Source organism: Silene latifolia, chromosome Y (genome assembly GCF_048544455.1).
Source record: "Silene latifolia isolate original U9 population chromosome Y, ASM4854445v1, whole genome shotgun sequence".
In the NCBI taxonomy this organism is placed as follows: Eukaryota; Viridiplantae; Streptophyta; class Magnoliopsida; order Caryophyllales; family Caryophyllaceae; genus Silene; species Silene latifolia.
This window is the reverse complement of record NC_133538.1, coordinates 21,909,096-21,925,326: the sequence shown is the minus strand read 5'-3', so window position 1 is coordinate 21,925,326 and position 16,231 is coordinate 21,909,096. Positions and strand designations below refer to the sequence as shown.

The window sequence follows — 16,231 nt, the reverse complement described above, 5'->3', positions numbered from 1 at the left end:
TATCAATTTTACATATGTGATAATACATTCGTCGTTAGAGTTTAATTACAAACTCTTTTATTACTTTGTTATATCCAAATAGGTTGTTAAGACAATATTGAAACCTATTAAAGTGAACTGGATTAACATAGTATTGGCCCGTAGTTGCTTATATGAGGTGACGTCTCCAAGTGACTAGAGTGTGATGCGATTCATGGCAAATTCAAGTGCCATAGAGTCATACGAGATGACTAGTCGATCACATAGGCAGACTGTATGAGACACTCTGTCGGGCAGTGACCGCTTATAGAGTTATGGCAACATTTATATACCCTGGTCGTGGCGAGAGCTAGTATCGTATTCTTTTGAGTCGATTCCTTGACTAGAGACTGTTCGCCCAAGTCGACACAGTTTCTGATTGACTTTGATTTTTGCCCAAAGCAATTCTGTCAAAGGGGGTGAGTGTGAATCTTTTGGGTCATGACGAACTGTGGGTGTATGAAGGGAATAACACTCTGTCAGGGTTATTTGAAATCTCAAGGCCACTCGAGGAGTACTGAACTGAAAATGCGTGGCCACGCTCGGAAGGTATCTACGATAGATAATTCCGGTCAAGCAGTTACTCTCCATATTGGGAAAACCACTCTTGATGTGATCACATGCAATAACGACCTGCAAGACACCTTGTATTGAGTGGGAGATTGTAATAGGATAAGAGAATTGGTGACCCACACTTGTCTCGGACAAGTGGGAGATTGTTGGAGTTTGTGTCCTCAACAATAGTGCGATCACATTATTGAAACTCGTGATAAGAGTACGTGTAGGGATGATTCATTTATATATGTCAACTGATCAACATTAATCGGTAATGATTGGCTAACTAGAGTTTGACATTACTGTCATTTGACGGTGGTGATCAGTTGATCCCTTAAGGTCACACCTAAAGGACGATTCCCTTAATAGATAGTTTAATTAATTGTATATCGATACATATTAATTGATTCCATATAATTGAACAATTTACATCTATGAATGAGGATATATATCTTATTGTAATTCGATTAAATAAGATTCGATTTAGTAATTAAAATGTTATATTACTAAAATTTGTTTATGAAACAATTAAGAGAGAATAGTTAATCTTAATTATAAAGTGTTGTAGATTATATTAACATGATTCATTTTATGATATGTAATTGTGAATTACCTTTTAATCAATTAAAATTTGATTTATCCATTTAGTGAATAACATTCATTTGTTAAATGTAAATTAGTGAGACTAATAACATGTGAGTTGTCACATGTCACACAGTATTACAAAATGACAATTGACAAAAAATAAAATGGGTGTACACATTATGGATGGACCGAAATAATGGGTATTTTATGCTTATTGTAAAATGTGTTTAAATTCTTTTAAAAACATAATCACGACCTAACCATCCATAGCTTTTACCCTACACTTTTTGGTAAGAGAAAAAGAAAAAGGTGAAGGCCATGCATTGGCCTTGTGAGGCTTCCCAAACTGGCACACCGTTAGACAAATAAGAAAATTGGTTTTCTTATTTTGATAATTCATTTATCTCTTTTTATCCTCCTCTCTCCTTCTTCCCTTTCTCTCTAAAATAAGTTTTAGATCAAAATTGTTCAAGTAAGAAATCTAATAAAATCATTCTACATTACTATAGTATTAATATCATTTTTATTAGATTAATATAAGGTTACTATTTATATTACCTAGTTAGTAATTTAATTAGTTTTAAGGGTTTGTCTTGGTGCAACTTAGATGAGGTATTCAAATATGAATACTTGAAGTTTTAGAGGATCATCCATTTACTAATAGCTCAAGATCTACAAGAGAAAGAGTCTCTTGTGGTGCTCTATTTCGAACCTTACAACAATGTAAGTAGAATTGATTTTCTTCTTAATCTTCTTATTTTGTATAATTTAATTTTGCATGCAACTAGATCCATGAGATAAATTAATGAGTAATTTATAAAATCTATTAAATAAGTTTAATAGGGGTTTAAGAAACTTTCATTGGGTGCAACCAAGAGGAGATTTTCTACTATGGAAATTTGGTGATGGAGGATCATCCATGATGTTTTAAGCTAAAAAAAAAACAGAAGGAAGGTGTCCTTGTGTTGTGCCCATATTTTGCCTATAGTAATGTAAGAAATTTCTATCTTCTGTCTTTTCAGGCGATCTTTTCAGCTTGCATGTAACTAGATCTTTTAAGACTAAAATTGAAGTAATTTTTGTCATTAATTACAAGAGTCTAATTAGGGGTCTAGCACCTTCAGCCCCATATAGATAATGCCTCCAAACCTTCGTAGCAAATACAATTGCGCCAAACTCTAAATCATGAATAGGATAGTTCTCTTCATTCGACTTCAATTGCCTTGAAGGATAGGCAATGACTTTCCCATTTTGCATCAAGATACACCCCAATCCATTCTTCGAAATATCCGTATAAACTTTGAAGTTCTCATTCCCCTCTGGCAAATCTAGGACAGGAGCTATAGTCAAACGTTCCTTTAAGGTTTGGAACGCCGTCTCACAACTCTCGTCCCATCGAAATCTGGTCTGTTTTCTCATCAGTGCTGCCATCGGGCTAGCAATCTTGGAAAAATCTTTCACGAACCTCCTGTAATATCCAGCCAAACCCAAGAAACTCTGAACTTCGACAACATTCTTCGGTGCTTTCCAGTTTGACACCGCCTCTATCTTACTAGGATTCATAGTTACACCATCCTTTGAAATAACATGGCCCATAAAGGCCACCTTCTCCAACCAGAACTCACATTTGGATAACTTAGCAGATATCGTTGTCTCGTAACGTTTGCAATACCAACCTCAAATGCTCCTCATGCTCTTCCTTAGTCTTAGAATAAATTTGAATATCATCAATGAAGACCACCAGGAATCTATCCAAAAACGGACTGAAGACCCGGTTCTTAAGATCTATAAACACAGCTGGCACATCTCTCAATCTCAAAGGCATCACCACATACTCATAATGACCATACGCTGACTGAAAAGCTATCTTAGGAATATCTTCATCCACAATCCACAACTGGTGGTAACCCTATATGAGATCAATCGTTGAAAACACCTAGTCGCCACTCAACTGGTCAAACAGATCATCAATCCTTAGCAAAGGATAAATATTCTTCACAGTAAAATGATTTAGCTCTCTGTAGTCGATGTATAAACTCATAATACCGCCCTTCTTCTACACAAACAAATCTGGCGAACCCCAAGGTGATACACTAGGTCTGATGTACCCCGTATCTAACAGCTCATTCAACTGTTTCGTCAAATCTTTTAGCTCCTTTGGTCCCAGACAGTACGGGGCCTTAGATATAGATCTCGTCCCTTGTTTAAGCTCTAAACTGAAGTCAATGTCCCTTGTAGGAGATAACCCTAGGTTCTCCTTCGGAAAGACATCTTCGAACTCACCCATAACTGGTATATCTGCTGCCAATGGCTTGTCCATGCGAGTATCCCTCACATGGAAAAGGACTCTCTAAAGACATCTTTTTCTAACAATAGTTTATCTTACCCTTATACTTACCCAAACAGTCCATCCCAACAATGACCTCAAACCCATCTTAAGGAAACTCAATAAGTTAACCGGTAAGTCTAATTACTCAATCACCATAGACACCCCTTTGTACAACTTATGACATGACACCGACTTCCCCGATGGTATAAACGCATTATCCTTTACCAACTCAAACTCCCATAAACCCATTGTTAGAGCATGACCTCTAGACACAAATGAATCGGTTGCCCCTGAATAAAACAGAACAAAAGTTGGTTTATGGTTAACAAGAAAAGTACCAGTGACGACTTGCGCATCCTCCTCTGCCGCCTGTTTACCCATCATAAACAGTTTACCACTATTCTTTGGACCTTCTCTTTACACCGTACTTGCTGATGTAGTAGGTTTAGCTGCCAAATTCTGGTTCGCATTATTGTTCGGGTGCTGGTAAGATCCACCATTGTTGCGGTTATAGCTGCCATTGTTGTTGTTCTGACCGCCTCGACAGTTCCATGACCCAGCTAGCCTGTTACTCGCCATACTGTGACTCGGAGCCTGCGAATAGTTCCCTTGATATGATCACTGGAAGCCTCCTCCCCCAACACTCTTACACTCAAATCGCTTGTGGCCTATCCTGCCACAGTTGAAACATTGTTAAGTGGAGTTGTCACTAGAACTCCGTCCACCTCTTCCCCCAAAACGAGACCCTCCACTAAAGCCAGACCCAATAGCATAAGCTCTAGCCTTTTTGTGGTTACCACGCTTGAAGCTTGCCTGGTTATGACCTTCATTCTGAGCGTTTCTTTTCTCACTTCTTTTTTCCTTGGCCTCCTTGGCAATGTTAACTAACCTCCCGACATTTTAGGGCATGTTTAAATATAAATATGATGGTTTATAGAGCGATTTGGCATTTTAGGGAATGTTTAAATATGATTTTTATTCTTCATTTTTTTTAAATGAATGTCATTTAAATTTATGTAATTAATTAATGTAATTTCTCTAGTATGGCCTAGTTAGTTTAATTAGTATTTCCCGTAATGCAAGGGAATACCAATTTTGTTTATAATTATTTGCAATCTCGTGTCGCTGTTTTGTAATATTAATAGATTTATTTTTATTTTTATTTTTATTTTACAAATGTATAATAGGAATTGCTATGTATTTCATTTATGTACTTGTAACTATTTCTGACGAATACCGGCGGGGTCATAAAGATGGTGCCTTTCGGAAAGGAGTTCCGATGAAGTCCGGAGTTTCCAAAAGACCAAGCTAGATTGGAAGGCGTTCCAATGAAGTTCAAGGGACAAAGGAGTTGGTTTCCGAAGTTGTAATAGTTAATTAGATTAACTAGATTAGGCGGCCATACTAGGATTTGTTTTTACATTTTTATATGCATTCATGCCAAAATCGCCATTACATGCATTTTATTCATTTTGCAACTGTTGTCAATTAAAATTATCGAGAATTCGCCATTTTAGTTCTCTTAAAGGGAATTGATAATAAATTGATAAGATCTCTCACATTGTTTAAATATTGAGACTAGCCCTTCCAATTAGTAACACCTATGAATCCCTTCTTCATTAGGGGGCAGATACGGCTCACCGTAGTGTTCTATTTTTACGTCGGGTAAGGAAGGTAATAGATGTTATTACACGTAAAAGTTTGTTGGACTCAATGGAATTGCAAGATTGGTATGTCTGGCATCACTGGGCCCAGTTTTGTGTTCATGGGCTAGGAGATGGATTTACTTGAAATCTGTCGACCTAGAGTTCTAAATGTAGAATCAGTCAAAGGGTTGACTCACCGAATTTATTTAGATCTCGTATGTCTGGCGTCACCAGGTCGAGGTTTATTTAGAGACGGATCTCGGGATCATTTATATAATTTAGGTGAGAGACCATTATATAAATGTGTATTTAACTTGATAAAATTGTTTTTCATGTATTTGTTTACAATGAATGTTATATTTCCCACTTACTCCGTTTTTTAATATTTTTTATATCGCGCAATGGCTAGTATTCAATTCGCTCCTCAATCTATAGAATCGATAAACTGTTATACATGAAAATAGTTTTCTAAAAGTATTGAGTAACTTAAATTTTCAATTATTCATTTTTTTTCTCTGTTTTACCACCATAGCTAATGACAATAATTTGTAATTCTTTTGATCCTCATATTGTCCGTTTTAAGGGTCTCTTGTGAAGAGTACAAACGGGATATTTGCTTAGTTAAAAGTGTGTTGATTTTGCAATATCATTTTATTTACAACAACGATATTACAATCTTTTTGCTCTTGAGATAAATGGTTACACATACTTAAATTGTATGAGTACGTAGAAACGTTGGAATGAATTGGTAATATGATTTGTTTGAAATCATGATTAACCAATTACCACATTCACTTCAGCAAGTTTCTTAGAAGTGAGTGGGAGCTCTAAGAGGGATGTGTGTAACACCCCGGCCCAAACCGGGTCGGGAGCGGTTACTTATGATAGCTCACCAGGCTGTGTACATGGCCCACATATCAACACGGGTCCTTTATAGCGCATTTTGTCCTCAGTCATGCGCATCCCGGAAACCTTTCCAGGAGGTCACCCATCCTAAGACTACTCCCAGTCAAGCACACTTAACTTTGGAGTTCTTTCGCATGGATGACCATAAAAGAAAGTGCACTTTGTTGATATGAGTAGTACTTCCAATCCCTTTAAGCACTCTAGTACTTTAAGCCTATCACTGGACCTCTTCAATTACCGTGGGGTGTTACAGTCACCTCCACTTGAAGAACGCAACGTCCTCGTTGCGCCTGGGAGCATAACCGCTAACCAAGAATCCTCCCCCGCTAGGTGTGTGATCACAATGGAGCGTATAACCACTGCCTCCATGAGCGTATAACAACTGCCTCGGATCACCACACGGTCGCAGGGTTGCTCTGATACCACTTGTAATACCCTGGCCCAAACCGGGTCGTGAGCGGTTACTTATGATAGCTCACCAGGCTGTGTACATGGCCCACAGATCAACACAGGTCCTTTATTGCGCATTTTGTCCTCACTCATGCGCATCCCAGAAACCTTCGCAGGAGATCACCCATCCTAAGACTACTCCCAGTCAAGCACGCTTAACTTTGGAGTTCTTTCGCATGGATGACCATAAAAGAAAGTGCACTTTATTGATATAAGTAGTACTTCCAATCCCTTTAAGCACTCTAGTACTTTAAGCCTATCACTGGACCTCTTCAATTACCGTGGGGTGTTACAATGTGTATATCTTAATAGTTAAGATTAGGATGAGGTTCAAGAAGGAATTTGGTTTGGTTAAAGAATTGGCTCAAGGCAAAGGTTAATGCTAAGCTATTGTGAATAGTAACACCAAACCTTCGTGTGATACCAATCCAGATCAAACTTGTTTCTATTTTAAATATGTATGACATTAGTAGAGATAATACCCCTAACTTTTTGGAGAATAAGAAAGTTGGGTGTGTGACACCTAAAAGGTTCCTTCTTCTCTAGATATTTATATGACTGACATTAGTTATATTTGTGCCACTTCATCAGTATTTGATTTCGACAGTGGTTATCATAATTATATTTGGTACATGGGATTATAATCATGTGATGATTAGCCTTAAACTAATGTCAACCTTTACATAGTAAATAGAACTAGAGTAGTTGTCATTTCATTATGAGACATATAAATGTTATTATGTACTTAATCTAGTTTAACGGTTTAGAATTGTGCTTTAATAAAAGTTTTATATAAGACACATAGGTTTTCACTCTTGTGATATAAACAAATGTAGTGCCCTAATTTGCCATGCTTTGATCTATGGCTATACTAATCCATTCATTAGTTGTTCTTGACCTAAACTAGATAAATTTATATATCATATAGAATATAAAAGGTTCAAATTATTTTGGTGATCCCGATCAGATCTTTGTTCTGGATTGAAAACGCATTCATAGACTAGTGTTACCTAGTTCTCCATGAATCATTTGATTATGAATCTTATGTTACATGCGAATCTTGTATTCAAAGCAAGATGACTCGTGCCTTTTTGTTAAAAAAGAGATCGAGCATGTGAGTTATTGGTCCTAATCACATGTGGATGTGTGTATGGTCGAATAACAATCTCAACCAAAGTGGGTTATAATTACTTCTTTTCTTTTATCATCGCTTTAGGTGGATACTAGTATATCTACAAAATGAGATATAAAGAGAAACCTTTGATGAGTTCAAAGAGTTTTTAAAGTAAATGTGATAACTAACAAGATTATAAGATCAAAGTTTACGATCCGATCGTGGAAAGAAATAACTAAGTAATGACTTTTGTTTTTCCACCAAAAGAAGTATGATATAGTATCACAAGTTAACTTTCCCTAACACACATTATTTGTTAAGGTGTGGTTGGAAGGAGTTATCGAACCTATACGATATAGTTTGATATTTGTCAAGTTTTATTGAGCCACTTGTTTTTCGAATTGGGGTCTTTCTATTTTGTCTGCTAATTTCTTTTTCCCAATAAATCAAAGTACCATTTAAACAATCGCATTCACTTCGTATTAGATATAGAAAGGTAGAGTACCTAATTTGTAAGTTGTCCAAAATAAATCATGTGGTCATTTAACCTATATAATCATGAGAACAAAGTGTTTGTGGCTCATGATGTTGTCTTTATAGAAAAGAGGTTTATTTCTAAAAGATAGAGTGGGAAAAAATGTTAAAGAGCCACAAACTGAGCATATAACGCAGGAAAAATGTTTCCTCCTGATTAGATTAAGTGTTTGTTTCTTCGGAATCTACGAGGTCATGTTAAATTCATCACTCATTAGGGGTGATGATATAGTATTACTTTTATAAAGTGATGAAACCTATAACTTACAATAGGATTGTTTCTTGTTTCAACTCTATATAATGGCCTGAAGCCATCTTGATCCGAAATGGACTCCAAGTGTAATTGTCAGTAAATGACCCAGTATATTTACATGAAGAAGTTAAACCTCTTCAATGGAATTGACTTGGATAAAATATAAAGATGTTTTCAAAGCTTGAGTGGTGACAAAGGGTTTGCACCAGTTGTAATGCTTCGATGAACTCGGATTATACTGGCAATTGTTGCATTTCATAATTGTATGATTTGTCACAAGGATAAAAAACCACCTTCTTGAATTAGATTCTAGAAGAAGAAGTGTTTTTGACACGTTTTGAGGGTTTTGTAGATCCTTACAATCAAAAGATCGTAGCTAACTTAAGAAAAATTCTTGAGAGAGCATCATGGAGTTGGAGTGTGTGTTTGATCATGTTATGAAACATTTCTCGAGATGTCGAGGAATTATGTTTATACATGAAGTTTAGTGGGAGTATGGTGGTCTTATGAGTCTTTCATGTTGTTGACATATTAATCATTTGGAATGATGAAAAGACTTAGGACAATATTAATACATCTTATGTATCCGGATTTATAGAGATAAATCAAGGAGGGATATAGGCGTTTTATCGGGAGTCTTTAATAGATGAGATTGTTGACTGGTTCAAACAAGTTGAACTCATTAGAATTGATTCCAATTGCTTCCGCTGCGCGATCAATTTAATACGCTGTGATGTATTATTGTCATAACAATTCATATGCTTTGAGTATTACGAGTTATTATTAATGGAAGTTAAGTGAAGGTCACTTAATAGCTAGATCGATTATCCTTTAGTACTTGAGAATAAGTAAGGATGGGAAGTTAAGTGTTTTAAATTTATTTGATTTATGTAAGGAGTTACACGATTGCTAGTTAAAGTTTGTGTAAACAGTTACACATATACCATCTTTCTAAAACACATAGGGATTGTTTGGAATCCCATACTAGCTATGAGGAGTTAATCTGTTGGAAGATTTCCGTGTAGTCATACATTGCGGATTTTACAGAAAAGTTGAGTACATTGTAATATTTGTTGTTACAAAAGGAATTAGCTTGGACTTGATAATAATGCAGGGACTAAAAGTAGTTCCTGCAGCCACATATCTTATCCTAATATACTGTGATGACAATGGGAGCTATTTTGTGGCTTGGGTGCCCTAGTCTACAGTTAAGTCTAGATATGTACTTAATTGTGTTACATGTAATATGAGTCATGTGTAACAAAGGGAAATAGCAATTTTTTAGTTTAATCAGATAAAGTGTCATTGATTTTAAACCAGGGCTTGTTGAAGGCTAAACATGATAGTCATGACGTTTCAATGTGGTTGAAACATGGTAATTGAATTGCTGTAGATTATATGATATGTAATAATCCAATAGTGTATCAATTTTTACATATATGATAATCAGATTTATCGTTTGAGTTTTCTAAATTAATATATATTCAGTCAATACTGGATATTATTTATTACTTTGTTAAATCTGAAAAGGTTGTGGGACAACGTTGAACCTTTCAAGTGAACTGGATTAACATTGTATTTTGTCCATAGTTGCTTAATGAGGCGACGTCTCGGAGTGACTAGATTGTAAGTCGATCGATGGTGAGTTCAACCACCATAGAATCATAAAGATGACTGGTTGATTACATAGGCAGAATGTACAGACATTTTGTCGAACAATGACCATTTATAGGGACGTTAATGTTGCCTGGTCGTGGCAAGGATTTCTATTTATTACTTCGAGTCAATTCTTTAGACTGGCAACTATTTCCCTAAGTTGGTACAGTTTTCCGGTGGCTTTGGTTTTTGCTCTAGGTCGCGCCGTAAAAGGAGGCCAATGGGCGTCTACTAAGTCATTGTGATCAGTATTAAACGAAGAAAATAGGTCAACAAGATTGTCCACCCATGTCATTTTATATCTCAAGGCCACTCGAGAAGAGGTGACTGGAAATGCGTGGCCACGCTCGGATGAGATCTATAGTAGATTATCCGATTAGACATTCATTCTCCCGAATGAGAAAACCACTTTATGATATGATCACGTGCAAGAACGACCTGAAAGACATCATGCATTGGGTGGGAGATAATTTAGGACAAGATAATTGGTAGCGCACACTTATGTCAGACAAGTGGGAGATTGTTGGAGTGAGTGTCCTTCACAATAATGAGTTTACATACTAAATCAAGTATAAGGAAAATCAGGTGTTTATATTATATATATTTGTCAGCTAGTCAACGTTAATCGGTAATGATTGGCTGACTAGAATTTGACATTACTGTCGTGTGACAGCGGTGATCGGCTGATTCCTTTAGGTCACACCTATAGGATGATGCCCAAATGGATAGACTAATTATTTATATAAGATATAATATAATTAGTTTCTTGTATATATTGACTTTTATTAAGTCAAGTTAATTTATTGTTTGATGACGACTTACGAACTCGGGCCAAAGTAATTTATTATTCAGCTATATGATAATTGATTAATAAATACACAGAATTTAGTAATTAATAGTTAATTAACTAAATTATTACGTTATGTGTGTATGTTGTGAGGCAGAAGTAATTGGTTAATAATATTTACAAGAGCTTGTAAAATTAACTAATTAATTATTTTAAGATCCATTTCATATTTATAAAATGGTAAGATATCACTTAATAGTTAAGTGTACATTACTATTTAATTAGCATTATTTAAGTTTTAAATAATTAATTAAATTAATATTTAATTATATGAGATAGTTAAATATAAGTCTTATAAGCATTTGTGGGACAAATGTCGAAAATCGGAATGGACCAAAATTTACATGTGGGTGGGCACTTGTATGAGACAAGTTGTAACATGTGGCACATCCACTAAGAAACAAGTTCATTTGTTTACATTTCATTTGCCTATACAAATACCCCACATTTACACACATAAAGGGGGAGAATTTTTAGAAAAAAATAAAGACCCATAAAAGTATGAGAAGAGAAACACCATTTTATTTTCTACATCTCCTCCCTCCATTCTTGATAAATAGTTGATCAAGATCATCATCAAACAAAATCACAAATATATTATACATCATCTAATATTATTAAAGTAATAATATTACGTAATATATATACAATTCTAATACTACCTAGTTAGTAATATTAGGAATATTTGGGCTAGTCTTGGGTGCAACCAAGAGGAAATTTTCTACTATGCAAATTTGGTGATGGAGGATCATCCATTTTTTTTAAGCTCAAGAACAACACAAGGAAGGTGTCCGTTTGTTGTGCCCATATTTTGCCTAAAACAATGTAAGAAATTTCTACCATTCGTCTTTTTAGGCGATCTTTTCAGCTTGCATGTAACTAGATCTTTTAAGACTAAAATTAAAGTAATTTTTGTCACTAATTAGAAGAGTCTAATTAGGGGTCTAGCAGCTTCAGCCCCGTATAGATAAAGCTTCCAATCCATCAGAGCAAATACAACTGCACCAAACTCAAAATCATGAGTAGGATAGTTCTCTTCATACGACTTCAATTGCCTCAAAGCATAGGCAATGACTTTCCCATTTTGCATCAAGACACACCCAAATTCATTCTTCGAAGCATCAGTATAAAATTTGAAGTTCTCATTCCCCTCTGGCAGAGCTAGGACACGAGCTATAGTCAAACGTTCTATTAAGGTTTGGAACGCCGTCTCACAACTCTCATCCCATCGAAATCTGGTCTATTTCCTCATCAGAGCTGCCATCGGGCTAACAATCTTGGAAAACTCTTTCACGAACCTCTTGTAATATCCAGCCAAACCCAAGAAACTCCGAACTTCGACAACATTCTTTGGTGCTTCACAATTTAACACCGCCTCTATCTTACTCGGATCCATAGCTACACCATCCTTTGAAATCACATGGCCCAAAAAGGCCACCTTCTCCAACCAGAACTCACATTTGAATAACTTAGCAGATAGCTGGTTGTCTCGCAACATTTGCAATACCAACCTCAAATGCTCCTCATGCTCTTCCTTAGTCTTGGAATAGATTAAAATATCATCAATGAAGACCACCAGGAATCTATCCAAAAACGGACTGAAGACCCGGTTCTTAAGATCTATAAACACTGCTGGCGCATTTCTCAACCCAAAAGGCATCACCACATACTCATAAGGGCCATACGTCGACCGAAAAGCTGGCTTAGGAATATCTTCATCCGTAATCCTCAACTAGTGGTAACCCGATATGAGATAAATGTTTGAAAACAAATTAGCAAAATCTGAGCAGGCTACTAAAAGAAGTATGCACTGACCCTAGATTTACTTACCACTCCCTGTGCAGAAGCCTCAAACTGACCCATGTAATGTTTGCAGATGACCTTTTGTTATTCTGTAAAGGTAACATTGCTTTTGTCTTCACTATCATTGAAGTGTTCTCTAGCTTCACAAAGGCTTCTGGACTACAGATTAGCAATGAGAAATCTGACATCATCTTTAATGGCATATCAGTTGATGTGGAGAGGGATATACTAATGAATATTGGTTTCAAGAAGGGATCTCTTCCCTTTAAATATCTGGGTGTCAATATCTCTCATAAGAGACTATCCAAGGTTGACTATAACAGTCTAGTGGAGAAGATGATTACTAGAATTAGGGGATGGAATAAACGGAGAATTTCTTATTCTGGAAGGCTAACCTTAGTAAAATCTGTGCATGCTACCCTCCATAATTACTGGGCTCAAATCTTTATCCTACCTGCTGGTGTGATGGACAAAATCCAAGCACTTTGCAGAAATTTTTTATGGGAAGGTAAAAATGACTACTCAAAAGCTCCTCTGGTGTCTTGGAAAACTGTCTGTAGGAGTAAGAAAACAGGAGGACTGGGAGTGATAGACAGCAAAGTTTGGAATATAGCTGCAGTGGGCAAACTGGTCTGGTTGATTGTCAGCAAAAAGGATCACCTATGGATTTTATGGATTGATAAAATTTATATAAAAGGCAAACATTGGAAGGAATATAGTCCTAGTAATTCAAGTTCTTGGGCTTGGAGGAAAGTGTGTGAAGTCAAGACAAGATTTAGAGATGCTTATGTTGATGATAAATGGTTGGGGAAAGATGGAGAATATAACATCAAGGATGGATATAATTGGCTCATTCAAGATCAGAATAGCAGGGTTAGTTGGTACCATGTGGTCTGGAACAGATTAAATACTACTAGCCATTGTTTTAACTCTTGGGTTATTCAACAGAACAGGTTACTCACCTTGGATAGATTGACCAAAATGGGGATTGCAACTCAGGGTACTTGCTTCATGTGTGTTGTGCAACAAGAGAATCATGACCATCTATTTGCTATGTGTATCTATAGCAGGCATTGTTATGATAGGTTGTTTAACTGGTTGCAGATCAGAATGTCTGGGAGTCCTAGCCCTGGGGGAATGCTTAAACTGAGGAAATATTCGGGTTTCATCAGAAAACTGTTAAGTGCATTGATGGTAGCTACTCAGTATCATATTTGGTATGCCAGAAACACTAGTAGGGTCAATCATTATGTTATTCATCTTGGAGAAATTATTCGAACAGTCAGGCAGGGCTGTCATTTGAAGCTTCTACATTGTACTAAGGAAGGGATCAAACAGGAGGATATTACATGGTGTAGGCAAAGAGGATTGTTATGAATGGTGTATTAGATGTTTACGCCTAATTAATTATGTAAGGAATATGAATAGGTTGTAATTGGTGATACCCATTTGGGTGGTGCTTAATAATACTTACATTTTCACCAAAAAATCTTTGAAAACACCCCGTCATCACACAACTGGTCAAACAGATCATCAATCCTCGGCAAAGGATACCTATTCATCACGGTAAAATGATTTAGCTCTCTGTAGTTGATGTATAACCTCATAATACCGTCCTGCCTCTTCAAAAACAAATCTGGCGAACCCCAAGATGATACAGTAGGTCTGATGTACCCCTTATCTAAAAACTCGTTCTACTGTTTCTTAAAATCTTTTAGCTCCTTTGGTCCTTGACAGTACGGGGCCTTAGATATAGATCGCGTCCCTGGTTTATGCTCTAAACTGAAGTCAATGCCCCTTATAGGAGGTAACCCAAGTATCTCCTCCGGAAAGACATCTTTGAACTCACCCACAACTGGTATCTCTGCTGCTGATGGCTCCTCCATGGAAGTATCCCTCACATGGAAAAGGACTATATGACATCCCTTCCTCAAATATGACTTTAGAGTAATAGCTGCTATCATCTTAACCTTGGGTTTCACCACAAACACCCGATATGACACTCTAATTCCCTTAGGACCCTTTAAAGACACCTTTTTCTGACAACAGTTTATCTTAGCGTCATACTTACCCAACCAATCCATCCCAACAATGACATCAAACCCATCCTAAGGAAACTCGAGTAAGTTAACCGGTAGGTCTACTTGCCGAATCACCATAGGCACCCCTTTTTACAACTTTCGGCATGACACCGACTCCCCTGATGGTATAAACACATTATCCTTTACCAACTCAAACTCCCATAAACCCATTGTTAGAGCATGACCTCTAGACAAAAACGAATGGGTTGCCCCGGAATAAAACAGAACAAAAGTTGGTTTATGGTTAACAAGAAAAGTACCAGTGACGACTTGCGAATCCTCCTCTACTGCCTGTTTACCCATCATAACTAGTTTACCACTATTCTTTGGACCTCCTCTTTGCACCGTACTTGCTGATGTAGTAGGCTTGGCTACCAAATTCTGGTTCGCATTATTGTTCGAGCGCTGGTAAGATCCACCATTGTTGCGGTTATAGCTACCATTGTTGTTGTTCTGACCGCCCCGACATTTCCATGAACCAGCAAGCCTGTTACTCGTCATACTTTAACTTGGATCCTGCGAATAGTTCCCCTGATATGATCGCTAGAACCCTCCACCCCCTGCACTCTTACAATCAAATCGCTTGTGGCCTATCCTGCCACAGTTGAAACATTTTTAAGTGGAGTTGTCACTAGCACTCCGTCCACCTCTTCCATCGAAACGAGATCCTCCACTAAAGCAAGACCCAACAAAATAAGCTCTAGCTTGGTTGTGGTTACCACGCTTGAAGCTTGCCTGGTTACAAGTCTTCATTCTGAGCCTTTCTTTTCTCACTTCTTGGCCTCCTTGGCATTGTTAACTAATCTCTCAGCATGTCCCGCCCTCTTATAAACGTCTTTTATGTCCAAGATCACCCCAGCAGGTAGCTTCTCCATAATCTTCAACAACAACCCTCTCTCGAAACGGATAGCCAGACTCAGTTGACTCAGCTTCATGTCCTCTGCATAGCGAAATAACTTATTAAACTTGTGATTGTATTCAACCATGGTCATATTATCTGTCATGGCAAACGTGTTAAACGCGTCCCTCAACTTGCTACGAATATGTTCTGGAAGAAAATGATTTCTCATTGCCTTCTTGAACTCCACCCACGGAATCGCGGGCTCACCCAAACTCTTAGAATACTCACGTGCAACCTCCCTCTCGCGGTGCCACCACACCCCAACTTTGTCTCTCGGATTAAACGCAACCTGCTCCACTTTCATTTCATTCGGACAGTTGACAACCTCTAAAACACATTCCATCTCTCAATGCTAGTTGTAGAACAATTTGGGCTCGCATGTGCCCTCATAGGTGGTAGGGTTAAAGCGGGAAAAAGTGGTGCTTACCTTGGATGCATCAATAAACACTTCCATTCCCTTCCCTACATTATTTAGGGCTTCAGCGAGTGCTTCCCGTTGCTCAATCATTCGGACAATCTCATCTAAGCTCATCTCAAAGGCCTTGATGTAAGC

At 37.2% G+C, this 16,231-nt stretch overlaps 1 protein-coding gene across 1 annotated transcript; it reads right to left on the bottom strand.

The window, feature by feature from the left end:
- Positions 1–14,390: 14,390 nt before the first annotated feature.
- LOC141627717 (uncharacterized) lies at positions 14,391–15,278 on the bottom strand. Its single transcript, XM_074440942.1, has 2 exons — positions 14,925–15,278; positions 14,391–14,804 (listed from the first exon to the last, which is right to left on the bottom strand). The coding sequence occupies exons 1-2, from the start codon at positions 15,276–15,278 to the stop codon at positions 14,391–14,393; spliced, it is 768 nt and encodes a 255-aa protein (XP_074297043.1).
- Positions 15,279–16,231: the final 953 nt, after the last annotated feature.